At 39.5% G+C, this 27827-nt stretch overlaps 1 protein-coding gene and 1 long non-coding RNA gene across 17 annotated transcripts in view; one reads left to right on the top strand and one right to left on the bottom strand.

Moving 5' to 3' along the window:
- LOC121140846 overlaps nt 1-4552 on the bottom strand; it is a 31266-nt gene extending 26714 nt beyond the window's left edge. The window contains exon 1 of the long non-coding RNA XR_005877794.1: nt 4426-4552. This is a non-coding gene — a long non-coding RNA (uncharacterized LOC121140846). The remainder of the gene's footprint in view (nt 1-4425) is intronic.
- Nucleotides 1-27720, top strand: part of Clock (clock circadian regulator) — an 81817-nt gene extending 54097 nt beyond the window's left edge. For 12 of the 16 annotated variants that reach the window (XM_040747228.1, XM_040747236.1, XM_040747224.1 and 9 more), the window contains 7 exons: nt 916-1016; nt 1451-1540; nt 4449-4601; nt 5597-5803; nt 12960-13165; nt 17413-17731; nt 20831-27720. In XM_040747228.1, coding sequence (XP_040603162.1) covers nt 916-1016; nt 1451-1540; nt 4449-4601; nt 5597-5803; nt 12960-13165; nt 17413-17731; nt 20831-21013 — 1259 coding nt within the window. In that variant the 3' untranslated portion in view covers nt 21014-27720. The remainder of the gene's footprint in view (nt 1-915; nt 1017-1450; nt 1541-4448; nt 4602-5596; nt 5804-12959; nt 13166-17412; nt 17732-20830) is intronic. The other 4 variants (XM_040747238.1, XM_040747233.1, XM_040747235.1 and 1 more) reach the window with 4 other exon arrangements.
- Nucleotides 27721-27827: the final 107 nt, after the last annotated feature.

The raw sequence follows: 27827 nt of genomic DNA, 5'->3' as shown, positions 1-27827 counted from the left end.
TGTTGTCAAGAGCTTCTTCAAATTCTGGTTTTTTTTTTTTTTTCAGTTTTAAAATAAAGTGACCTTTCTAGTAAGAAGCAAATTATCTTTAGAAAAGAGTTAAGGTCATAAAGCGATGATAGGTAGATGGTAATGTTCTGCTTAACTTTTAAATTAGAAGAAAAAAATACTATCTTTTGTTGTAAAGCCAAGATTACATTTGTATGAGTGTTTTGTCTGCATGTATGTTTGTGTACTGTGTGTGCTTGGTGCCTGTGGAGGTCAAAAGAGGGCATCAAATCCCCTGGAACTGGATGGAGTTCATGAGTGGTTTATCAGCCTCCATGTGAGTTGTGGGAACAGAGTCCTGGTCCCCTGCAATAGTAAGGACTGTTAACCACTGATTCTAGCAGCTAGAGTCTAGCTTTACCTTGTCTTTATGAAGACTTAGATAGTTGTCTTTAAATTGTAGTTGGTCCTCTGAATCTACAGCCGCATAAATAGAAAGTGCCTCCTCGAACATATGTGGGTTTCTTTCCTTGCCATTGTTTCCTAAGTAATACTACAGCTGTTTTATCAGGTATCCATTGTATTACTTGTTAGTAATCGAGCTGATTTGAATTCTACAGAAGGATGTGCCAGGTGATAAGCAAGTTCTGTACCATCTTAATGTGCATGGATTTTTATACCTGAAGGGAACTCTAAAGACTGCCCCTTGAGGGTACTGAGGATGACCGGAGGGACTGTTTTTAAAGTTTTCTACAACATGTTTTCTTTGTCCTAAAAAATAAATAATTAAAATTAATCTTATAGACATGGACTTAACTTTTGTCTAATAACAGAAAGCTGACTCAGCCATTTTTATATAAAGCGTATTTAGAGATTAACCATTCAGAACAGTTTGTACTAATTCTGTTCTCTTTTGGCTAACTTCAGCAACACCGACAAAGATCCCTACTGATACTAGCACTCCTCCCAGACAGCACTTGCCAACTCATGAAAAGATGACACAGCGGAGGTCATCCTTCAGCAGTCAGGTATGCTCGTTAGCTAAACTAACATCATAGCCCTTTGGCAATTCATTGATGTAGTCACAGGTGTCTGAAATTTCCTTTCTGTAAGTAAGGATCAAAATTTTTGCTGAGTATAACACTCAAACTCTTTCTCATTTTTCAGGTAAAAGCTAGATTTTCAGTTTTGAATTGTGAAAAGGTGCTAATTGAGAGCTATTATTAAATTCCTTTTGCCTTCAGTTCAGTCTACCCAACTTCTGATTTAGTGTATGTCCAAGGACCCATGCTGAATGCCATGGGAAAGAAAAGATACAAAGTTGAAAGGGTGACATACTTCATACTCAACAAACGACAAGGCTGTCATTGAATGATAAGAGCATCGTATTGGTGTTTGTAGTGGACGTTCTCACAGATGAGTATGAGCATCACTTCATTGTCATTTTTTATTTTGCTTCTAGTCCATAAACTCCCAGTCTGTTGGTCCATCATTAACACAGCCAGTGATGTCTCAAGCTGCAAATTTACCAATTCCACAAGGCATGTCACAGGTATTTTTGTTTGTTTTAGTTGAGCATTTACAAATGATAATTGCATTTAAGCAAATATGATTTTATACATAATGTATATATAAATACACATAATTATAAATGCAGTAAGTATTATTTAGAATATGTAGTGACATTTTAGTTACCTACAATGATTTTGGGTACCACTAGACCCTTACTAGACAGTATCATGAGTGCATATATTTTTCAAGATTCTTGATGGTCTTACACAACAAAGAATTTTCTTGCTTACTGTGGTACAACATCTTACATATAGCAGCAGCCTGTAGGTATGATCATTTTAAACATGAAATATACTAGTTCATTTTGTTCTTCCTGTGAGTATTGGAAGATTTGAGTAACCAATTTACATATTAACTTATTTGTTTGCACATGGGACATTAATTGAATTCTATCTATATATTGAGTTACATGTATCAGGGATGCTGACAGTATTTGCAATACCTATATTAACAAGCTATATAGTGAGTTTACAACCAGCCTGAACTGCATGAGTACCTACAAAACAAAAACCGGAATCACAACAAAAGTGAAGGAAAGCTATTCAGAAATGAGATGGTGTGAGTCCAAAGGAGGAGCGAATACTGAAATTAGCAAGAGAAAAGGAATTCCCAAAGCACTACTGTGTACCTTCTTAATTTGTGACTTGTAACTCATTCAGAGTTTTGGGAACATTAACAACACTACTGAATAGTAATAAACATATTGGTAAAGCTTCTACTTTATCTGGCAATAAATACTGATTGCTAGCAACACTACCCTGTAAGAACTCTATAACAGCAGTGTTATTATTAAATATCAAATTGAATCTTCAATTCTTAACTTATTTTGAAGTATTGACAGAATTTTATGTAATATGCAGACATACTTTCAATATTATTTGTTCTTTAATCATCCGTAAAGCACAGTCAACATCTTTATAGAGGTGTTCCCATGGAATATATAAATATTATATACTATGTCAAAAATACTACGAAACATTTGGTTCTTGTGTTTTCATTGACTGAGTAAAGCTCAGTACTTTGCTTTTTTGTTCTTTCAATTTATTTCCTGTTATCCTGTATATTCTGTACTTGTTTGTATTTCTTGGTTTATGTTTAATACAAATGCTTTAAATTGTGACAACATGACAGCAAGTTCAGTCACAATAAAATATATGTGTGATATAAAAATAAATATATTTTAACTAACATTTCTAAAAGGCATGAAAAAGTTGAGGTACTAAATTTTACAATTTTTCTACGACCTAATAGAATCCAACACATGATACCAGTAAATGCTTCATGCTTTAAAAAGTATTCAGAAGCCAGGCATGATGGTGCAATGCCTGAGTGGCAGAGGCAGGAGAATTACCAAAAGTTTGAAACAACCTAGTCAATGAAAGAGAGTTCCACTCAGGCCAGGACTACGTACTGAGGCCATTTCAAAAAAATAAATAAATAAAAATAATATTCAGTATCTTAGCACAAACTTAAAAAGAACTCATTAATTTGGTACAACCTTTTTGAAGATAGAATATAAAAGATTAAGGTGGGCATTTCCTGCTTTTAGGTGCAGTTTGCTGCAAGAAACTTTGAAGATAGATTTCCAGTAAAGTGAAATGCTCTGCTACTATATAGTACAAAATGTTCATGGAAATAATTAAATAGAGTCATCGTGTGTGTCTAAATTGTAGGAGCAGTTTGTTAATTATATATAAAAACCTAAAGATTGAAATCCCTGAATGTAGGATGACTTTCTTCATTCGTGTGTGCGTTCGTTCATAATTTCTTGGAATTCCTTAGTCTTTAAAAAACTATATATCAAGCCGGGTGTTGGTGGCGCATGCCTTTAATCCCAGCACTCGGAAGGCAGAGGCAGGCGGATCTCTGTGAGTTCGAGGCCAGCCTGGTCTACAGCGTGAGTTCCAGCACAGCCTCCAAAACAATACAGAGAAACCCTGTCTCAAAAAAACAAAAACAAAAAACTATATATCAGTTGAAAAGTAATATAGTTTTTTTCAAAATAGTATCAGAATGAAATGGTTGGTTATTTGTCAGAGGTGGTTAAGTGATTTTTGTATGTGGGGAAGAAGGAAGATACTGGGAACTAAACCTGGGATCTTGAGCATTCTAGACAAATGCTCTATATTTGAGCCCTCAAGCCCTTTCTTATTACTTTATATTTTGAGACAGGGCCTTAAAATGTTGCCCAGGCTACATTAAACCTACTATCCCAGGTAGCTCTTAACCTTGTGATCCTCCTGCCTACCTTGGGATGGGACTCCTGAGATGACAGAATATGCTATGGATTGACTCCGGATGTGGGCTACATTCTCACCTGGTGAAGTGTAGACATGAAGTGAGAAACTAAAGAACTTGTTCTACTAAGTTGTTGAGCTACAATATGAGCTTAGGTTGTCTTTTCTCTTTCTCTCTCTCTCTCTTTTTAAAGGTAGGAGGGGCTCACTCCATAGCCCCTCGCACAGTCTATGTAGACCTGACTGGCCCTCAACCTCACAGAGATCCACCTGCCTCTGCCTCCTGAGTGCTAAGATTAAAGGTGTGTGCCACCATCTGCTGGGAAACTGAGACTTTCTGGGTGAGAAGGGCATGGGAGGCTCCCAATACCCACTGGCACCTCTGACAGACGAGGAAACCACCAGCACCAAGAAGATCAACACCTGTCTTTGCAGTCTCCCTCCAGGGCACCTATGCAGGTCCCTATGGGTCTGCACACAAAGACACTGATGTAAGGTCCAGGTCCAGTGTCATAAGGCAGAGTAAAGGTGGCAGTTTAGGAGCTGACACTCTGGTCTCGTGGCTGGCACCACTGGCTTTTCGTGTTGTGCAATTATTAGGACCAGGGAATTCTAAGATGAGTTATACCTTGTTCACATGTGCCGCTTCAGTTTCAGTTTTCAGCGCAGTTAGGAGCCATGCAGCATCTAAAAGACCAGCTGGAGCAGCGGACACGGATGATAGAGGCAAACATTCATCGGCAACAAGAAGAACTGAGGAAAATCCAAGAACAGCTTCAGATGGTCCATGGCCAAGGGCTTCAGGTAACTCATTCTGAACAGAGAATCTCATTTACATTTTGGGTTCCTAAAATCTGCCCCCCCTCCTGCCCCGCTTTTTTTTTTTTTTTTATGAAAAGTCAGGTGCAAGAGGAATATTTTCCTCAGTTGAGTAAACATTGTCTACCTGTTTAATAGCATAGAGCTTCCAGAGATACCCATTCTTAAGGACATGGATGTCAGTATCCTTTTTTAAACTAATGAACTCCAAATTTTAGTAGGTTCAAATACTTAATATAAAAGTTTCATAGAACCTTTGAGGTAAAGAATTTACAGGAGTTTTAAATACCAAAAGATATTATTCATATTACTTGACTGAGATACTATACACATTACTTTAACTAGCAGGATCATCTAGGGAACTAGGGCTTTGCTGAAGGAAAACTAGGTTTGTGCTGCTTCTGTATACTGTCTGGAACTTTGAAAGACAGATGACACAAAGCTGCCCCAGCAGCCCTTAGAGGAGCATTGAGTAACATAGTTGATCTTATGGATAAGAGAGTGGAAGAGCCAATGTGCACCTTCATATTATTGCTAATTGTTCACGTGAGATGTCCTAATGACTGTTAAGCTTCATTTTGCCTGTTTTCTTTCTTTTTTCTTTTTTTAACTATAAAGCTTATTTAGGCTGGGAATGTAGCGTATTGGTAGAGTGTTTACCTGAAATGCTTGAGGCCCCAAGTTTGATTGCTAGCACCCCTGCAAAAAATGTAATTAAAATAAGGTCTGTGTGTGTGTGTGTGTGTGTGTGTGTGTGTGTGTGTGTGTGTGTGTGTGTGTGTGTGTGGAGGGTGGGAGGGAGAGAGATATTTATATATGTACTGCAGAATATGTGCAGAGATCAGAAGATAACTTTTGGGACTGTGCTCTTTCCTTCCACCATGAGATCCAGGGACCAAACTCAGGCTGTCAGGCTTGTGCAACAAGCTGAACCTTCCTGCCAAAGAAATTTCATTGAAATGCAATCTTTATTTTCAAAGATGTTTTTGCAACAGTCAAACTCTGGATTGAATTTTGGTTCCGTTCAACTTTCCTCTGGGAATTCTAATATCCAGCAACTCACACCTATAAATATGCAAGGCCAAGTCGTTTCTGCTGGCCAGATTCAAAGTGGAATGAATACAGGACATATCACCACGAGCCAGCACATGATTCAACAACAGACTTTACAAAGTGCTTCAACTCAGGTACCTGGCTGAAATACCAATACTTAAACTCTGTGTGTTGATCAATTTTAAATTTTTTTTTATTTTAATTTTAAATAGCTTGTTTTACATGTCAATCCCAGTTCCCTCTCCCTCCCCTCCTCCCGCACTCCCCTTCCACCCTCCCTCCCACCCTATTGCCAAATCCTTCCACATAGGGGATGTCTAGAGTCTATCATTTTACTCTTGGTAGGGTCAAGGCACTCCCCTAAGAGTCCAGGCTGAGAGAGCATCTCTCTTTGTGCTATAGGCACATGAAGACAGATTGTATACCAGGGATAGACACTGATCCACAGCTCAGAGCCCCATAGGTTGTCCAGGCCTTCTCACTGACACTCACATTTGGGGGGTCCAGATCAGTCCCATTCTGGCCTCCCCACTGTCGGTCTGGGGTCCAAGAGCACTCCCCTGTTCAGATCAGCTGTCTCTGCTGGTTTTGCCAGCCCATTCTTTGCCAATTTGCTCATCATTCCTCTCTCTCTGTCACTGGGTTCCTTGGGTTCAGTTCAGTGCTTAGTTGTGTGTTTGCCTCTGCTTCCATCAGTCCCAGGATGAAGGCTCCCGGATAGTTATAGACATCAAGTTCATTATCAGGAATGGGCATTCGAGGTGGTCCTTCCACTATTGCTTAGCTTGCCAATTGATGTTATACCTTTAGATCACTCGAGGTCACTCTGGTGCCTGATCTGTCTTCGATCCTATGATTCCCTCTTCCCCCTATTCTACCCCCACACCCTCAACTTCCTGTTCCCCCATGACCAACTCCCTTCCTCTTTACCCCCTCTATTCTTCCCAGGTCCCACTACCCCCCCTCGCCCTGTTCCCCATCCATTCAGAGGATCTTGTCTCCATCCTCTTCTCTTGGGTATTATGCATATATGCATATCTTTTAGGTTCTTTCCTGTTTCCCAGACTCTCTATCTGTGGAAGTGCAGACTGGCACTATCCTGATCCATATCTAAAATCCATATATGAGTGAGTACATACCATGTTTGTCTTTTTGCGACTGGGTTACCTCACTCAGGATGGTTTCTTCCAGTGCTATCCATTTCCCTGCGAATTTCAAGATTCCATTGTTTTTTTCTGCTGAGTAATACTCCATTGTGTAAATGTACCACATTTTCTCTATCCACTCTTCAGTTGAGGGGCATCTAGGTTGCTTCCAGGTTCTGGCTATTACAAACAATGCTGCTATGAACATAGTGGAGCAGATGCCCTTGTTGTATGAACCTGCCTCATTTGGATAAATGCCTAAGAGTGGAATTGCTGGGTCTAGTGGTAGATTAATTCCCATTTTCCTGAGGAATCTCCATACTGATTTCCAAAGAGGCTGTATGAGTTGGCATTCCCACCAGCAGTGGAGGAGTGTTCCTCTCTCTCCACATCCCCTCCAGCATAAATTGTCTTCGGTGTTTTTGATTCTAGCCATTCTGACAGGAGTAAGATGGTATCTCAGAGTTGTTTTGATTTGCATTTCCCTGATGGCTAAGGATGTTGAGCACTTTCTTAAGTGTCTCTTGGCCATTTTAGCCTCCTCTACTGAGAATTCTCTATTTAGCTCTGTACCCCACCTTTCAAGTGGATCCTTTGGTGTTTTGGAGACTTGTTTCTTGAGTTCTTTGTAAATTTTGGAGATTAGCCCTCTGTCAGATGTAGGGTTAGTGAATATCTTTTCCCATTCTGTGGCCTGCCTTTTTGTCTTTTTGATTGTGTCCTTTGCCTTACAGAAGCTTTTTAGTTTCAGAAGGTCCCATTTGTTAATTGTTGATCTCAGTGCCTGTGCCACTGGTGTTATGTTTAGGAAGTGGTCTCCTGTACCAACTCGTTGAAGAGTATCTCCCACTTTCTCTTCTAAAAGTTTCAGTGTGGCTGGATGTATGTTGAGATCTTTGATCCATTTGGACTTAAGTTTTGTACAAGGCGATAAACATGGATCTATCTGCAGTCTTCTGCATACCACTACCCAGTTATGCCAGCACCATTTGTTGAAGATGCTTTCTTTTTTCCACTGTACAGTTTTAGCTTCTTTGTCAAAAATCAGGTGTTCATAGGTGTGTGGGTTAAAATTAGGGCTTTCGATTCGGTTCCATTGGTCTACCTGCCTATTTTTGTGCCAATACCAAGCTGTTTTCAGGACTATAGCTCTATAATAGAGCTTGAAGTCAGGTATGGTGATGCCTCCTGAAGTTCCTTTATTGTATAGGGATGTTTTGGCTATCCTGGGCCTTTTGTTTTTCCATATAAAGTTGCTTAATGTTCTTTCCAGGTCCTTGAAAAATTGTGATGGAATTTTGATAGGGATTGCATTGAATCTATAGACTGCTTTTGGCAAGATTGCCATTTTTATTATGTTGATCCTACCAATCCAAGAGCATGGGAGATCTTTCCATTTTCTGGTATCTTCTTTGATTTCTTTCTTCAAAGACACAAAGTTCTTGATATACAGGTCTTTCCCTTCCTTGGTTAACATTATCCCCAGATATTTGATGCTGTTTTTGGCTATTGTAAAAGGTGATGTTTCTCTGATTTCTTTCTCAGTCACTTCATCATCTGTATATAATAGGGCCACTGATTTTTTTGAGTTTACCTTGTATCCTGCCACATTGCTGAAGGTGTTTATCAGCTCTAGGAGTAACCTTGCAGAGTTTTTTGGGTCACTTATGTAAACTATCATATCATCTGCAAATAATGAAAGTTTGACTTCTTCTTTTCCTATTTGTATCCCCTTTATCTCCTTTTTGTTGTCTTATTGCTGTAGCTAGAACTTCAAGTACAATATTGAAGAGATATGGAGAGAGTGGACAGCCTTGTCTTGTTCCTGATTTTAGAGGAATTGCTTTGAGTTTCTCTCCATTTAGTTTGATGTTAGCTGTTGGTTTACTGTATATTGCTTTTATTATATTCAGGTACGTTCCTGTTATCCCTGATCTCTCTAGGACCTTTATCATGAAGGGGTGCTGGATTTTGTCAAAGGCTTTTTCAGCATCTAGTGAGATGATCATGTGGTTTTTCTTTCGCAGATTGTTAATATGGTGGATTACATTGATAGATTTTCTAATGTTGAACCATCCCTGCATTCCTGGAATGAAGCCTACTTGATCATGGTGGATGATTTTTCTGATGTGTTCTTGAATCCGGTTTGCAAGTATTTTATTGAGTATTTTTGCATCAATGTTCATGAGGGAAATTGGTCTATAGTTCTCTTTCTTAGTTGTGTCTTTGTGTGGCTTGGGTATCAAGGTAATTGTAGCCTCGTAGAAAGAGTTTGGCAGTGAGCCTCCTGCTTCTATAGTGTGGAATACTTTGACGAGTATTGGAATGAGCTCTTCTTTGAATTTCTGGTAGAATTCTGCACTGAAGCCATCTGGGCCTGGGCTTTTTTTGTTTGGGAGACTTTTGATGACTGCTTCTATTTCATTAGGGGTTATAGGTCTGTTTAGATTATTTATCTGTTCTTGATTTAGTTTTGGCAAGTGATATCTATCCAGGAAATTGTCCATTTCCTTTAAATTTTCAAATTTTGTGGAGTACAGATTTTCAAAGTATGCCCTGATGATTCTCTTGATTTCCTCAGAGTCCGTTGTTATGTCCCCTTTCTCATCCCTGATTTTGTTAATTAGCATGTTCTCTCTCTGTCTTTTGGTTAGTTTGGACAGAGGTTTGTCTATTTTGTTGATTTTCTCAAAGAACCAACTCTTTGTTTCATTGATTCTTCTCAATGTTTTCCTGGTTTCTACTTGATTGATTTCAGCCCTCAATTTGATTATTTCCTGGCGTCTGCTCCTCCTGGGGGAGTTTGCTTCTTTTTGTTCTAGAACATTCAGCTGTGCTATTAATTCTCTAGTATGACTGTTCTCCAGTTTTTTCATGTGGGCACTTAGTGCTATAAACTTTCCTCTCAGCACTGCTTTCAAAGTGTCCCATAAGTTTGTGTATGTTGTGTCTTCATTCTCATTGAAATCGAGGAAGTCTTTAATTTCTTTTTTTATTTGTTCCTTTACCCAGGGATGGTGCAATTGTGCATTGTTCAATCTCCATGAGTTTGTAGGGTTTCTGCGATTTGTGTTATTGTTGAATTCTAATGTTAATGCATGGTGGTCTGATAAGATGCAGGGGTTATTCCAATTTTTTTGTATCTGTGGAGATTTGCTCTGTTTCCTATTATGTGGTCAATTTTAGAGAAGGTTCCATGTGGTGCCGAGAAGAAGGTATATCCCTTTGTATTTGGGTGGAATGTTCTATAGATGTCTGTTAAACCCAGTTGGGTCATAACTTCTATTAATTCTTTTGTTTCTTTGTTAAGTTTCTGTCTGGAGGTCCTATCTAGCGGTGAGAGCGGAGTGTTGAAGTCTCCTACTATTAGTGTGTGAGATTTTATGTGCATTTTGAGCTTTAGTAATGTTTCTTTCACGAATGTAGGTGCCTTTGTATTTGGGGCGTAGATATTTAAAATCGAGACTTCGTCTTGATGTATTTTTCCTTTGATGAATATGAAGTGCCCTTCTTCATCTCTTTTGATTGATTTTAATTTGAAGTCTAATTTGTTAGATATTAGGATTGCTACGCCCGCTTGTTTCTTGGGGCCGTTTGATTGGAAGATCTTTTCCCAGCCCTTTACTCTGAGATAACGTCTGTCTTTGGTGTTGAGATGTGTTTCTTGTATGCAGCAGAAGGAAGGGTTCTGTCTTCGTATCCATTCTGATAGTCTGTGTCTTTTTATAGGTAAGTTGAGGCCATTGACATTGAGGGATATTAATGACCATTGATTGGTGATCCTTGTTTGCGCTTGATTTATTGTTAGTGAAGTTATTTTGTGTAGTTTCTCCTCCCTTTTTCTTTTAGTGTTTTGTAAAGTATGATTCTATATTGCCTGTGTCTTTGTGAATGTAGTTATCTTCCTTGGCTCTAGGTTTTCCTTCTAGCATTTTCTGTAGAGCTGGATTCATGGATACGTATTGTTTAAATCTGGCTTTGTCATGGAATATTTTGTTTTCTCCATCTATGGTAATTGAGAGCTTTGCTGGATATAGTAGTCTGGGCTGGCATCCTTGTTCCCTTAGCGTTTGTAGGACATCTGCCCAGGATCTTCTGGCTTTCATCGTTTCCATTGAGAAGTCAGGTGTAATTCGGATAGGTCTGCCTTTATATGTTACTTGGCCTTTTTCTTTAGCTGCTCTTAATATTTTCTCTTTGCTCTGTAGGTTTGATGTTTTGATTATTATATGGCGAGGTGACTTCTTTTTCTGGTCAAGCCTATTTGGTGTTCTGTAAGATTCTTGTACTTTCATAGGCATATCTTTCTTTAGGTTAGGGAAGTTTTCTTCTATGATTTTGTTGAATATGTTTTCTGTACCTTTAAGTTGAAGTTCTTCACCTTCTTCTATACCTATTATTCTCAGGTTTGGCTTCTTCACGGTGTCCCATATTTCCTGAATATTTTGTGTTAAGGATTTGTTGGTTTTGAGATTTTCTTTGGTTGACGATGCTATGTCCTCTAATGAGTCTTCAACACCTGAGATTCTCTCTTCTATCTCTTGTATTCTATTGGTGATGCTTGCATCTGTAATTCCAGACCGTTTACCGAGCTTTTCTATTTCCAGCATCCCTTCATTCTGTGTTTTCTTTATCGTTTCTATTTCAGCTTTCAATCCTTCAACTGTTTGAGCTGTTTCCTTAATTTTCTTGGTTGTTTTTCTTGGTGCTCTTTAGATTCTTTGAGAGATTTGTTTATTTCTTGAATTTTTCCCCCATTTCATGGATTTTTTTGTTTGTTTTTTCTTCTATTTCTTTAAGGGATTTCCTCGTTTCTTCTTTGAGGCTCTCCATCATCTTCATGAAACAATTTTTAAGGTCTGTCTCCTCTTCTTCATCTATGTAGTGCTTTTCAGGTTTTGCTGGTGTTGGATCCCTGGATTCTGGTGGGGTCGTGTTGGTGTTTCTATTGCTGAGTGATCTCTTATTCTGTCTTCTTCCCATCTCTTCTTCCAGTGGGTGCTGGTGGGGGCTTTCTGTTTCCACTGCTCTCCTTCCTTACTGCAGCTGAAGCTGAAGCTGGCCTCGCTGGGGTTGGGGTCTTGGAGGGGCTGATCTCTTTCCTGAAGCTGGGCTCGCTGGGTTGGGGTCTTGGAGGGGCTGATCTCTTTCCTGTGTGGGCGGCTCTTCTGAAGCTGGGCTCGCTGGGTTGGAGTCTTGGAGGGGCTGATCTCTTTCCTGTGTGGGCGGCTCTTCTGGAAGCCGGGAGCGGCCCCGAAGATGGAGGGGGATGGGTGATGGGCGGGTGGTCCCAGCCAGAGACCCAATCTCACCTGAAGCTGAGCTCGCTGGGTTGGGGTCTTGGAGGGGCCTGTGTGGGCGGCTCTTCTGGAAGCCGGGAGCGGCCCCGAAGATGGAGGGGGATGGGTGATGGGCTGGTGGTCCCAGCCGGGGACCCAATCTCACCTGAAACTGGGCTCGCTGGGTTGGGGTCTTGGAGGGGCTGATCTCTTTCCTGTGTGGGCGGCTCTTCTGGAAGCCGGGAGCGGCCCCGAAGATGGAGGGGGATGGGTGATGGGCGGGTGGTCCCAGCCGGGGACCCAATCTCCCAATTTTAAATTTTAACAAAAATTAGAACATGTAACATTGACAATGATTATTAAAATATTTGTGGAGACTATGTTAACTATTAAATATTTTGATACTTAACAATTTTGTGATTTAAGAACCTAATAATTGTACCAGCTTCTTACAGTGTGCAGACTTTCTATATGTAAAAAGTCTTTGATTTCTAAGAGTCTTGAGTAGCAAGCATACTGAATAGAATGTTGGGGAAACAGGAATAGTTTAATCATTCCATAGAATTTTGGTAATTAATTAGTGTACATCTGTTACTATATTTGAAAAGTGTACAGGTGTGTAACCATTACTGACTTGCTTTGGGCATTTAATAGACATCTTCTCTGTATATTTTCTACTTCCCTTTCAAGACCATGCTTCTTTTAAAGTCTTAGTTTACCTTCCATTAAAGAATCCAGACTAAGTCAGCTACTCCAAATCAGTCTTTGCTATATTTCTCTCAGAATAATAGACTTTGCTAGTCCTTTTCTGTTCTGTCAGCCATTGTCCTATAACTATTGAGAAATCTTCTATAAATCTTTTTTAGCAGAGTCAACAGAGTGTCATGAGTGGACACAGTCAGCAGACATCTCTTCCGAACCAGACGCCGAGCACTCTCCCAGCCCCATTGTACAATACGATGGTGATCTCTCAGCCTGCGGCTGGGAGCATGGTCCAGATCCCATCCAGTCTACCCCAGAACAGTACGCAGAGTGCTACGGTAACTACGTTCACTCAGGACAGACAGATAAGGTGCTTGTCATTCTTCATTTATTATTTTCACAATCTGTGTGTGTGGGCTCGGGGCTTAGGAATACTTGATACTCTTCCAGAAAGAGGGGTTCAGTGCCCAGCACTTACCTCCAGCAGGTCACAACACCTTAACTCCAGCTGCAGGGGTTCTTATGGCCTCAGTCCATGTGGCAGACACAGTAAAAGAAAATCATAAAAACAAATATAAAAATTTACATATATTGGCTAGTGATAGGCTCAGGAATAGAGAACTTGCCTGGCATGGACAGGACTCTTCAGTCAATGCTTGGTATTACACTCTTCTCCACAACCAATCATTTTATTTTTTACCATGAAATTTTAGATTATTGTTTCCTAGTCCCATTTTTTTAAGATTTGAAATAAATACTGTATCTGTTATTAAAGACTTAACAGAATAACATCAAAACTTACTTTTCATCCCAAACTGGGCTGTCTGATATAAAACTACAGTTTGTACTGACTGTCAACAAGGCTCTTAACGGGATCTGTACCAGTGCAGCTTGGGTCTTAGTAAAGATGTTAAGAGAGGGTAGTGGATAATTTTTTTTCTGCTCAAAATGTTCCGCTTTTTAAAAAATAAACATTTGTATCTTCCTTCATTTTCCCATGTCTCAGGTGAGAAAATGTGTGTTTTTAGGAGTTGGGCGAAGTGCTACAGCAGAGGGGGTGGCTGTGAACTCGGGTGGTTTCAAAGCTTAGGTGCCTAGATTAAAAAAAACAGGCAACTGTGTCTTGAGTGGTAACTCTGAATAGCTGAATTAGAAATAATTTTTTGCATAAGTACAGTTTGCTTGGAAGCTGTTTTTTTAACTATAGGATCTCTGGAGTAAATACATGATCTGAAATCAGTTCATGTTTTTATTGCCTTCACTACATGTGTGCTACTGCTTATATATTTTGCTGTTGTATTGAACAGTATGATTTTTAAGATAGCAATAATGTTCAGACCAAGGAAACTGCAAGATTATATAGGCAGTGAGAGCAGAGAGTCTGTTGTTCCTTGGAACTCAGCTTCCTCAACTTAAAAAGTCCAACCTTAGTGCTCACATTCTTGGGGAAATCTTAGGCATGCGCCATCAGAATACCCACTGGGGATTGATTTTTGTTGGTGTTTGTTTTGTTTTTGTTGCTGGTTATTGGACCCAGAGCCTTCTCTGCATGCTAGGCTTACACACTGCTGCCACTGATACACATCTCTAGCCAGAAGATGATTTTAAAGCCTGAGAAGAAAGACATTAAACTAGAATACTGACATGCATTTTGGAGGATGCATTTTAGCAACCATTTGTAAATATCTTTTGGGGGGACAGGCAGGGGAAGAAGGAATGTATTTCAAAAGAATAACCAGCTCGCATATACTTGGTGTGATAAATATTTGTCAGACACTATAGGGGAGCAGATGAATTTTATGGGTTGAAGCAAGCAGATAAAAAGTGTGGTCAGGGAAAACTATGTGGAGAAGCTTGTTGGCCTATGTCTTAAAGAAATAATGACTTAAGGTTGGTGTGTGGAGAGTTTCAGAGAGGTGTTATGGCAGAGGAAATAACTACATGTCCAGGTGAGGCCACCAGATATAGATTAAAAAATGTATGTGGTCCAAAGATGGTTAGAGTATTCCTTGCACATCTATTGGTGAGTTGCTGGTTTGTTCACCATGACAAAGAAGTTGGCACTTAGTAGGTCCATGACAAAACAGACAGTTGACTCTTTGAACTTTATTTGTGTGGAAATTTTGAGTTGTGTTTTGTTTCTTTGGTTTGTTTGTTTTTCTTTTGCACCCATGAATTTGGTCCTGAAGTCTACGAACTATAGAATTTATTTTTTAAGATCTGACATGAGTTAGGTATACATTATTTCTAAAGGACTAGGAGTTTAACTCATTGGTAGAGTGTAAGTAGCCCAGGGTTCAATCCTTGGTGTTGCAAAAATAAATGAAAGTAAATGGTTTTTTTGGCCATATGGACTGTATTAGTAATAAAGTACATATCTGTACTAAACTTAGTACTGTTTTGTAGTTTGTCATCTCCATCTGGAGTAGTCATGTCTATTCACTTGCTGTCACAGTGTTAGGAATGAACTCCATCTCACAGAAAAGGCAAACAAATAATAACTGTCATGAAAGAAGAATGGAAGAGAAGAAAAAGGAGTAAATTCTGACCAGAAGTAATATTATATGTTGATAAATTTCACTTTGATTTATCCTTAGAATGTCATTTTCCTTGCATTTATAAAACAAAACCCTCAGTATAATTTTTCTATAAATGCAAAGTTTTTAAAAATTATTTTGTAGTAGTTACTTATGAATTATTGTCATTGTAGTAAATAAACTGTGTTCACCATATGTTTAACTCCTAAATACCTTGCCAATTTTAAGTTAACTTTTACAGATTTAAAATTTTTAATTGATAAAATATGTACAACAAGAATGCCTTTATTAACCATTTTAAAGTGGCCTTGGGTCTATCCACATGTGGTTCCAGCCATCACCGTCAACCATCTTCAGAACATATTTTGTCTTTCCAAAATGAAACTCATTAAACAACTCACTAGCCTTTCTGCCTGTTGCTTTTGGCAGCCACCGTTCTGTTTCTGTTTGCCTAAAGATACCTCGTGTCAATTAATTACCAAGCAATTTGTCTTTTAGTAACTGGTTCATTTACTTAGCATAATATTCCCAGGGCTCATGTGTGTTTTTACACATCAGATCCATTTCAAGGCTAAGTATTCTTTTGTATGTAATATGTAGGTAGCATTTTCCTTGGTCATCCTGTCAGTGGATACTTGGTTGCTTCCATACTTAGGCTACTATGAGTAAATACAGTTATTCACAAAAACATACTTGTGTCTGAGCCCCTGCTTTCATTTTGCTTTGGCTTAGTTCAAAGAAATGGAATTCTTGTAATTATTTGAGAAACTGTCACAGGGTAGTTTTTTGTTTTTGTTTTGTTTTTGTTGTTGTTTTGTCAGCTTGACACAAGCAAGAGTTTCAGGAAGAGGAACCTCAGTTGAGAAAATGCCTCTCTCCTATTTCCTGTAGGCAATTGTGTAGGGCATTTTCTTGATGAATAACTAATGTGGAAAGGCCCTGCCTATTGTGGGCAATGCAGTTCCCTGGCAGATGGTTCCAGGGTGTATAAGAAAGCCCAGAAGAGAAAGCTAATGAAACGTGTTTCTCTGTGGTCTCAACTTGAGTTACTCCCTCAGTTTCCTGCCTTGGCTTCCCTTAGTGGCCTGTGACTTGGAATTGTAAACCAAATAAACCCTTTCTTCCTCATGTTGCTGTTTGATTGTGGTGTTTTATCATAGCAATAGAAAGCAAATTAAGGCCGGGCGTTGGTGGCGCACGCCTTTAATCCCAGCACGTGGGAGGCAGAGGCAGGCGGATCTCTGTGAGTTCGAGACCAGCCTGGACTACCAAGCGAGTTCCAGGACAGCCTCCAAGGCCACAGAGAAACCCTGTCTCGAAGAAAAAAAAAAAGCAAATTAAGAAATAGTTTTCCTAGTCTGTTATATTTTTCTATAATCGCTGTCCTGATTTGCATACAGTGGCTTTCCATTGTTTGAATTTTCATTTCTGTAATGATTAAGTCTAGTGAGGACATTTTTGTGTGTCTGTTTCTGTTTGTATTTTTTGAAGTAAAAGGTTTAACTTTTACCCAGTTTTTAAATGTGTTGAATATTGTTTGATTTTAAGAGTTCTTTATATGTCTGGTTAAACTTAATGCCATCCAGTTGATTTTTTTTTTTTAATGTTACTGACCTTCCTTTGGTATTGTCAGTGTGATTGTTGTCAGTTTCAATATCATGAAGCTTGTGTGCTGTTTTTTTTTTCTAAGAATTTTAGATCTTCATTTTCAACTACTTTTTATATGTGATATGAAAGGTCCTTCATTATCTTGAATATGAGTATCTTTAAAAGTTGTTTTGCTGTGTCCCATTTTGTTATAATAGTATATACATGTATACATGGTTTGTTTTATTGATAATCTCAAAAAATAAAGTCCTTTAAAATTATTCTTGATGCTAGAAATTGACCCCAACTTGCTATGCAAACATTCTAACACTAAGCTATGTCCCTAGCCTCCAAGGAGAATCCCTGAAAACAGAAACTGGGAGCATGCTTTTATAAAATAAATAAACCTTCCCATTGGGTATTATCAATAAATATTTAGCTGACTGAGTTTTGCTTTGTCCTTTTGACACAATTTCTTTGTTTTCTCTCACAGATTTTCTCAAGGTCAGCAACTTGTAACCAAATTAGTGACTGCTCCTGTAGCTTGTGGGGCTGTCATGGTACCAAGTACCATGCTTATGGGTCAGGTGGTGACTGCCTATCCTACCTTTGCCACACAACAGCAGCAGGCACAGACATTATCGGTATCTCAGCAACAGCAGCAGCAGCAGCAGCAGCAGCAGCAACAGCAGCAGCAGCAGCAGCAGCAGCAACAGCAGCAACAGCAGCAGAGCTCCCAGGAACAGCAGCTTCCTTCAGTTCAGCAACCGTCTCAGGCTCAGCTGGCCCAGCCACCACAGCAGTTTTTACAGGTATGTCTCCCAAGAGGAAGGTGCCTTGAGCTGATTGCCTATTTTATAATCAAATAAGATCTTTAGTGAACAAGTTTGTAAAGGACCTTGAAAATCTGTAAAAGCTTATTGTAGGATTTAAATATCTCCAGAAATAGAAAACTTGTCTTGATTGGCTATTTTATCTTCTTCATCTTGGAAGGCTTTTTAAAAAGTCTTGCCTAGCCATACTTAGTTATCTGAACTTATGGCTAGAGTAAGAGGCCTAGCCTACTTCCTGACTTCATTAGATCACTTATTGAGTTTATTTCCTCTCTGAGGCTAGCATTTCTAGAATTTAACAAAAATCTTCTTTCTTAGATACCATCAAACTGTACTCTTCATTGGGCAGGGACATAAGAAGGATCCTTTTGTTAGCTTAATAGTTACCTTACTCATCAGAATTAGATTTTACTAGAATGTGGTTTTGTTGCGTTGTGTTCTGCCTGAACTGGAACTCACAGAGAACTTCCTGCGTCTGTGTGCTGGGATTACAGGCATGTACTACTATGCCAGATTATCAGAATTTTCTTGTTAGAAATTAATGTCAGAGGAGAAATTCAGTGTAGGTGCTGTATAGGTTATGATTAGAACTTAGACCCTAAAGTCAGGGTACCTCAATTGATTAATTGCTATACCACACACGCATGACCTTTGGCACAGCACTTATCAAACTTCATTGATGGTTGAGAGGTAATAATAATTCATACTTCATGCCTTTTTTTAAATGCATGTAAATTGCTAAATATACTATAAGGTATGTAGTTAGCTGTCATTGATGACCATGATACCAGCAAATGTAATAAATCATTCATATTAATGATAAACTCACACAGATACCATGTAGATAAACTGTACAGAATCTGCCTATCTGTAGGTCTAGAAGAAAGTCACCTAGATCAGGGCCCTCAGCAAAAAACCAGCAGAACTGGTTTCTATACTTTGCTATTGGGGGATCTGGGTTTCTCTGCCAGAGCCTATCTGGGCTAAGTGGAATACTTATTTTGGTAACAAGGAATACCGAAACAGCCTCATTGCTTAAATATTGATGAGTCACACTCACAGGCCTTAAGACTGAACTACTACAATTAATAACTGGATCAGCTATTATTACAAATAAAAAAAACAGTCTTAGGCCATTATTTAGGTGAAACATATAAAATCACCAGTGAGAATTAAACAGAAGCTTAAAAAATGTGATTTGCCTTAGGTTGTCAGTGTTCTAAATCTATGGAGGAAGACAAGCCCTTAAAAAGAGTCAGCATTTGGAACCAGGGAGAAGGCTCAGTAAGTGAAGGTGCTTTCTCCTGAGCCTGACTTCCTAAGGTCAGTCTCAGGTTCCCACAAGGTGGAAAGAGAGAACTGACTCCTACAAGTTGTTCTCTGACCTACCTCCACATTGAACTCTAGAGGGTGTACTCACACACACAGTAAATACATTTATAAAATGAACATCCTCTGCTTCCCTGCCTCTACCACAAACACGTGTCCCTAAAGCATAAGAACCGAAAAAATACTAGATAGGAAATGCTTTCCATAACGTGTTTATTTAGATAATAAATGCGTAACTTGGCTTTTTAAAATTTTTTTTTATTTAAATTAGAAACATGAATGCTTCACATGTCAATCCCAGCTCCCTCTCCCACCCTCCTTCCTAATCCCTCCACCAGCGCCCCAAACCCCCACCCAATCCCCACATCATTCCCCAGGGAGGGTGAGGCCCTCCTTGGGGGGGGATCTCCAAAGTCTGTCATTTCATCCAGGGCAGGATCTAGGCCCTTCCCCATGTGTCCAGGCTGAGAGAGCATCCCTCTATTTGGAATGGGCTCCCAAAGATCATACATGGACCTCTGTTTGAAAAAGTACTTGGGTTCTAATCAGGGACGTAAATGCCATAAATCCTTTTGTCTTACAAAGACTGTTCTAGTAACAAATCAAGAAGGAACATTGTAAAGGTCCTTGACAAGTTTTCTCATCTTAAGGTTTGGCTTGCCCTTGTGTTTGTGTACATAGGTTTCCTTCATATACATTTGCAAATGTCACTTACCCACATTAACTTCTGCTTAATGTTGCAGTAAGTGCATTGTCTTCCAGAAGTGTTTTACTCGAAAATTCTCCATTTCTCTCAGCTAGTCCCTTTTTTTGTACCACATTTCAGACAACCAACCAGAAGTCAAATGTGGTGAAAGAAACAGACTCTAAAGTTGAGGCTTTCAGGGTCAGACATGTGGACTAGTAATAGTAGGCCTTTGTGTGTTGGGGAAGGGATTGTTTTGATGTTTGATTTCTTGTTACCTCATACAGCCACATGGGACTTCAGCCTCCACCTGTGTCTCCTTTTTCTATACTATCTGTACAAACAGCATAGTAGGCACTTGGAGTGAGGGAAAGGCTTGACAGAGTTACATACAGGTGGACTAGCTCAGGTTAGCCTAAGTCTTCTGAAAGCCTGTGCTTTTTGGACTGCTGTGTTGTTGGGGAGGCAGGTACACAAGTGTGTGCCAGTGCAAATGTATGGAGGCCAGTAGTCAAGCCTCAGGCTCTGCCTTCGTCTTCCTTGCTGTTTTGAAACAGGCTCTCAATGGGACCTGAGGTTCACTCACTAAGTTAGGTTGGCTGACCAGTGAGCCCCAGGGATTCTCTTGTCTCCACCTCTCCCATACTGGGATTCTAAGCACTTTGTAAACAGAGCTATTTGCTCAACCCCAGTCCTGATTCTTTATCAGCAGGCAGACCTGTGTGCAGATGGCATTGTCTGTCTGACCAGGGAGTGCTCCTGCCTTATACAGGCATAGCTGTGCTGCAGTTTTCTGCTTAAAAATTGGGCCTGTGGGAAATAAAGCAAAAATATGTGGTTTGTCTCAAGACAATATTATTTTGATTCTCAGCACAATTCCTTTTAAAAATTTAAATTTTGTTATGCTTTCACAAAGAAGGAAAGGCTGCTGTTTTCCAACAATAGCTTTTAGATTAGCAAACAAAATAAGAATTTAAAGCTCTTGTCCCTGTGGACAGTGGGCATTGCGAATGGACAGTGTGAAGGCACAAAGCCATACTGCATATCCCTTCTTTTGTTTTTAGACATCTCGGTTGCTCCATGGAAATCCTTCAACTCAGCTCATCCTCTCTGCTGCCTTCCCACTACAACAGAGCCCTTTCCCTCCGTCGTCACATCACCAGCAACATCAGCCTCAGCAGCAACAGCAGCTTAGCCGGCACAGGACTGACAGCCTGACTGACCCTTCCAAGGTCCAGCCACAGTAGCACACCCACTTCCTCTCTGACACTAGAGAGGAAGGGGATGGCCAGAAAATACTTGGATAGCATACGGTTACAAGTTTAGCAGGTCTGTGAGGGTGGTAATGAGTGTTCCAGTTCCTGGATTAGTTGGTAGGGAAATGCCGCCTAGTGCTACAGATGTACATTAAATACCAGCCAGTGGGAGAAGATTATAGGTACACAGCCAGTTCTGACAGTTTCTTTACCGAGATATTTTTTTGATGGAGAAAGAGTATATTGCCAAATGTTAACAAGCTCAACTATCATGACCTTTGCTGAATCAGAAAAGCACTAACGATGTTGGTAGCTTTAGTGGTTCTGTGCCTGGTATCAAATGTTACAGAGGACACACCACTGCCAGGGGTTTGCTTAGATTGCCATGAAGATAGTTCAGTAGTTAGGAGTCCCCACCCTTTTCAGATCATGATGGAACAGTGATTACTTTCAGAATGTTGTGCAGGTTTGAATTCTTTGTGTATAGATGCTATATAGATGTGTATGTGTCTGGACGGACAGACGGACGGACGGACGGAGAGAGAGAAAGAAAGGAAACTTTGTGTACACAGCTTGAAAGCATTATCTGTCCCTTACAGGTATGAGTACATTTCATTATATTTTGACACCATGTACAAACTGGTAACAGCCTCTCTTTCATTTTGTTTACAGCGTAATAGTGTTCTAAGTCACTTTTTCCAGGGCACAAGTCTTTTTGTTAGTTCTGTGGCTGTGATGTCAGTTTGTTCAGTTAGGTATAATGTGCTGCTGGGAATGGATTCTTTTTTCAGGTTAAATTATTGCTACATTTCCATTTATTCAGAAATATCCCTTATTTCATTATTTTTCAATTATGTTTGAAAGTAGAATTGCACTGCTTTATTTTAGATGGTTGGTTGAGAGTTTGATCACATATTTTGATATATTTCATAGTTGGAATATTTATATAAATGGTTTTCAACAAGCCTGAAAGTGATTTCAAGAATGTTTCAGTTATAAGACTAAAATTTGCACACAAAACATTTTAGGCACTTTTTTAACATTCTCAGTGGTGGGAATTTTAACTTTTCGGATTTGTTGGAATCTTTTTATTATCCTTAAAAATGTCAGTGCTTCTTTTAATCAAAATGATTCAGGGTTATTTGAGGGGGAAAAACCCATAGTGCCTTGATTTTTAATTCAGGTGATAACTCACCGTCTTGAATTCATTGTCTGGTTTCAGTAGCAGTTTGAAACCTTAGTACATTTTTAGCAGCATGTGGGTCTCAGTGTCATTCTCAAGTTCCCATGAAGACTGCTGCATCTCTTGGACCACCCTAACAGCTATCACAGTTGTTAATGTGATCCCAAAATTGTTTCCAAATTACTATCTTCCTTTAAAGCTAAGTAGTCAGTCCTTTAAGAGTTAACAGTAAATACTTGCTCAGAGTAAGGGTGTAGAAATAGTCTTTAACCTTCATAGAAACACTAGAATATTGTAACTCACATGCTTTCTAAATATGAATTAAGATTTCATCTGGCAATATCATACTCTATAGGTAATAAACTCCAACAAAGTTACATGGATTTTAAAAAGCTTTTTTTTTAGATTTTATGGTACTAATAATGAAATTTGCAATTATGGAACAAAGTCGAAAATAGAATATAAAACATTACTGAGGAAAGGGAAGACAAGTGTGACAAATTAGAATTGACCTTAAAAGGAAGTGTGTAAGGGGTGAGGTTGCTCAACACGTTTTCAGCAGTGGAAATCTCCTATTGCAGACTTGCTAGGTAAGGGCTCTGGGGAACGAGGAGTCAGTTATCTGTCCCCAGCTTTGTTGTCATCCTTAGGTGTGTCTGTTTACCTGGCTGCAGTTAAGTTAGAAAGTTAGTGGAAAAAAGAAAACAACCAAAGAAAATTGGTACCTGCCCTTCTGCAACAGAAGTGTGGCTAGATACCGGTCAATAGCTAACATATCACGGAGTTAGTGAGACTTGTGAGAATACACATGTATGCAGGCTTATACACACATGATGAAGTGATGTAAAATAGAGCACCCCCACTGCTTTCCCTCCTTCCCATTGCCTTCTTGATCTTGTGCCATTCCATGTTGTCTGAGTTTGCCTCATTCATTTTTTGGCAATAACTAGTGCTAAGGATTTAGCTAACAGGAGACGCAGCATACTAATCATGTAATTCCTGTTCTTCACAGTTCATCCATCTTCTTGCTTCAAGCAGCTGAGAAAGGAGCACCTAGCCACTGACTTGGCTGTCCATATGGAGGGCTGTGCTAGGTGACACTTGGCAGCACCAGCTGCCTCTCAGCTCCTTAATTTTTGGTTTCTTTGGATGGCAAACTGTTCTTGTCTGCTTCCTACAGACTTAAGCATTCTGATGAAGATTCATCTGTTGCCTGTTCTTCATTTCTATAGCCAAAGTTGTTGACTGAAACCCCAAATCTAATTCATGAAAAGATACCAAATAGAAACATTTCTCAGCTTCTTATAAACCTTAATGTCCCCTGCTCTATTTCATGGGGATTCATTTTTCTTTAAAATTTTAATTCTGAGCAGCACTTTTTAGTTGAGAAATTTTTAGTGAGGGTCAAGTAGGTTCTCATTGCCCTGCAGGTACCTTGCTCTGGGCTGTTTCTGCGTGGGGTGTTGGTGATCATATGGGATGAGAACAGTAAAGTACAAGGCTGCTCTTGAGGCTGACTTCAAACCAGAGTGCAGACATTGGAAAGTACTCTTTTCTTCCTTGGAGTAGTAAGGGGGGGGGGGGTAGGAGGAGCTACATGCAAATGAGCACTACAGGCCCTTCCCCCAAGCTCCATCCTACTGTAGGGTAGCTTTAGAGTGCTGTGCTCTGCTGTCACATAGACATGGCTTAGGAATGTACTATTAATAAAAGAACGCCAGTGATTTTGAGTAGCTTATGATAGAAAACTGTGCAAACTAGTGAGTGTTTGAATTCTGTGTGCTGTAGTTGGTTGGTCATTGCCTTAATGCAGTCTCTTGAAGCTTGGAGCACTGAAGCAGTCCAGCTATATAAAGGGCATCGTGTTGAGGGAGATAAGCCCTTGTTCTGGCCTTAGAAAGGGACCCTTTCTTAAAGTAGACTACAGAGGTAGATTCTTTTCACTTGGATATTACTGTGTGTTAAAATGTTTCCACTACGTTGAGGCATTTTTTTTTAAGTGGAATGCAGATAGCATTTTTAGTAATTCATTTTTCTGTTTCTTTGGTGATTAAAGGTTTGTTGGTAAACATTTGTGTAAAACTTGTTCAAGCCTATCACCTTTCCAGTACCTGTGGGCCTGTTCTTAGCACCACGGAGTCCACATTAGAAGGTATAAACACTGGATATCAATACTGCTGAGGGCATACAGCCAGGAGTGAGCTGACTGGAACTTTTCAGTGGTGGGGAAGGAGCAGCACAAAGGCACTTGCCGTTTTCCTAGTGATTAAGAAAAACCTTTTAAGTGTGTCTGGACTGAGTGAACACTCTTCTAAGAGGAGCTTGTGAAGTAAATGCAAAGGAAAAGAGTTGACTATTTTTATAGCATATTTAATATATTTGTATATAACTATGAGTGTAGTAGGAACCCTCCACCTGCCTCCCACTTTTCTAGTCCCTCCCCCCCTTGCCATAGCCCTAGTACAGCCTCATCCGCATGGGTAATGTGCCTATTGTCAGCCTACCTACCAAAAGATAGAGCTGCTGCTTTCTGAGACAGGTGAGATGAGACTCTCATGCCTGGGGATCCTTTATGGGAGGAATAGCACACACTTAGAACAACATACCACAGTCTAAAAGCATCATTTGAAAGGTAATAAGCACTTTATTGCAATTATTCATTTAGATAATGTTTGTATCTTAGGCATTAACCGTTTAAAAAGGATCCCCTAATCATCACTTAGGTGAATTTATAAATGACACATTTCTGAGAAATGTTTAGAGCCAGTGAACCGTAGCAGGTTTATGGGAGTGATTTCAAGGTAGCCAAATAAACTCTGACTTTTGTTTTGAATGTGGTGGGGTCAGGAGATTGTAGATGCGTAGTTCCATTTAAACACTATTGTAAACCTATCTTGCCTATTGTGTGGACACCAAAAGAGACCAATGAGCCTGTTTCTTTTCAGAGGTCTAGGAATATGCATCTGTCTGAGTAGACGAGCTAATCTATAAATGGGTGGTAGTAATATTTTAGGATACAGTAATTTCAAGAATTTTTGAGTGTTTTAAATGTGCCCTGAAATGTTGGCATGTCATTTCAGCGTTCCCATTTGAGTTGCTCTTGTAATATTTTTGCACAAAAAGGACTGAGAAAGACTGCTTTGGTTGAAGAAAACTATAATTTGGTCTTATCTTAATGTCTCCTGTGGAAACACTGGAGGTAAATTTTGTTGGTATAGTTACTAATTCAGGATATTTAAAACAGTGTTGAACAGCTCACCAGAAATTAAGCAAACTTATATATTTAAAAATTAAAATTCTTTTTTTCCACGTGACTGTTTTGCATATTTTTTCCGTTGCCATGCACTACATTCCTTGTTTTTCTGAAACAATACTTTGAAAGATAAGTGTTTAACAATACTTTCTAAGCTGCCTGGGTTTTCCCAGGAAAATATCTAGTAAACTAGGTTGTAGTTGTACATAGTTTGTGGAGACTATTGAGATCCCATTAACACCACCAGCAAACACTGAGGTGCTGACCTAAGTGACAATCACAGTAGTATTTATAGAAGGACTTAGAAGTGGCTGGAAGGAACACTTGTTCTGAACGCAGTTTATTAGGTTCCTAAATAAAATGGCTGTGTATTTATTTATATTTGTATCTCTGCATTTGGTCTCATATACTTATGGTCAGTTTTGTTTTGCATCATGATCTTGTCCTTGAAGAACTGGCTCTTGTTTGGTACAGTTGTGATCCGGCCCCCTTCCCCAATGACTCTGCTGACAGAGAATCCATTGCACAGCAGGATGTCAGTGAGGGTCAACCTGAACATCCCTGCACTTCCCTCCTGCTCTGAACTCATTTGAGAAAAATGCTAAAAGGTAGCTCCTTTCAGCTCTGCTTTATTACCTTACTCCAGCCTCCTTCTAGTGTCACTTGTTGCCTTCTATGGCTCATGGGCACTTTCTATAGTTACTTTCCAAGAACAATCAAAGGGCCACTAGGACAGAACCAAGGGCACATGTTGCATGCTGTCTCAGCAAAACAGTATCTTTTAATGGCTGTCATCATTATACATATAGTTGGACAATGTATGCACACTAAAAACTCTTCAAAACTGTCTAGTAAAGCAGTGCTTGCACATGGGAGGCCTCGCTGTATGAGAATCCTTCCTGCTCACGTTAGCACTCATTGTGGCTCTGGAGTCCCACATGTAGGGTCTAGCTCACAGGGACCTCTTGGAGAACAATAGTTAAGATAGAATCAGACACAAATGGAATTTAATTACACAAAAAGTGTTTAACTCTCAGGAGGGTAAATTGAAAATCTACCATTTTTAGATGTATGCTTTTAAATGAGAGAAAACAAACTGTGACATTGCTTTTAAAATGACATTCAAATGGTTTGTGTTTGAGTTAGCCTACAGGAAAAGCTGTTATCTTTAGGTTGATGTATAACTAGACATTCATCTTCAAGAAAAGCATTGCCCTCAAAAAGTCCCTTATTAAGTAATGGATGTGTCAGCTAGAAGGACTGGAATTGAAACAATTCTAAAATTATTTTGAAATCTATTTTACTGTGGTTTAAGTTGGAGAGAAAGCTCTAGCATGGCACTTTCATATTCACCCTGTGTAAAGACTTGCCCAAAGACAAGTTAAATTAGTGCTGTATTAAAACCAGTTAGTGCAAACGACACATTAAGTTTTATCTCTGTACACTGTTAAATCAGTTAGTGGTTGGTGTGTAAACGTGCACCAGAGTCTTTGCTGTTCCCATGGTTCTTGCTGTGCTGTTGTTGACGTTGTTGTCCTTACTGCTTGGTTCTGGGTTTAAATTAAAACAAGAACAGACATAGCTCATCCTTTCCAGCTCCAAAGGGGAGAGGCATCTACTGATCTCCAAATAAGAGTACTTCCTCCCAAAGCAAGCATTTAATTGAAATAAATTTATTTAAAACAACAAAAAAGGATGGCCTTCTTTCAGGTATTAGCCTCTTGCCAAAACCCTAAACTCCACAGAAGCATGATGCCTAGTGAATGGTTTCAATGGTGCTATGTTAGGTTCCCTGGCTTTGATAAGCTACATTTGGAAATACAGTATCGAGTGAAATGTGGACTCTTGTTACCTGCTGAATATCGCCATTGTCATCGAGTCTGATACAGCTGGCTCTACTTGGTCATCAAAGCTACCCTTTTAAGAAGTAGAGTGTTACCAGCATGCTTTCACTCGGGCCTCTTGCTGTATGACGTGCACAGCTTTACTTAAAATCTCCATGTTCTATCATAACTCTTTTCCATTGATTCCTGTAATGCATTCAGAATCCAAAACCACAGCAAAAGAGCCAAGCAGTAGCAGTGGGCTTTTGTTTTGTTTTTTAAATGTAAAACTAATTAGATCCAAACTTTGTTTCCTGCAGTTTTAAAAATAAAGAATACCTCAGTGCTGCTTCTCAGTGTCACCTGCTTTATGTGGCACAGACGTGTAAGAGTCACGTTTGGAGCACAGAAAGACTATTAAATGTTTTTAAACCTGTCAGTGACATTTTCCTTTGTTTACTCACCACCGCCTGATTGTGTTAGCAGTGTTTACCTTGTAGCTTATGTTTTAATCACCGCTTTCTGGAACCGTGTAGAAGGTACAGT

Source organism: Mesocricetus auratus, unplaced genomic scaffold (genome assembly GCF_017639785.1).
Source record: "Mesocricetus auratus isolate SY011 unplaced genomic scaffold, BCM_Maur_2.0 Super-Scaffold_100006, whole genome shotgun sequence".
In the NCBI taxonomy this organism is placed as follows: Eukaryota; Metazoa; Chordata; class Mammalia; order Rodentia; family Cricetidae; genus Mesocricetus; species Mesocricetus auratus.
Note: the sequence above shows the minus strand (reverse complement) of the source record. Positions and strands in the feature narration are given on the sequence as shown.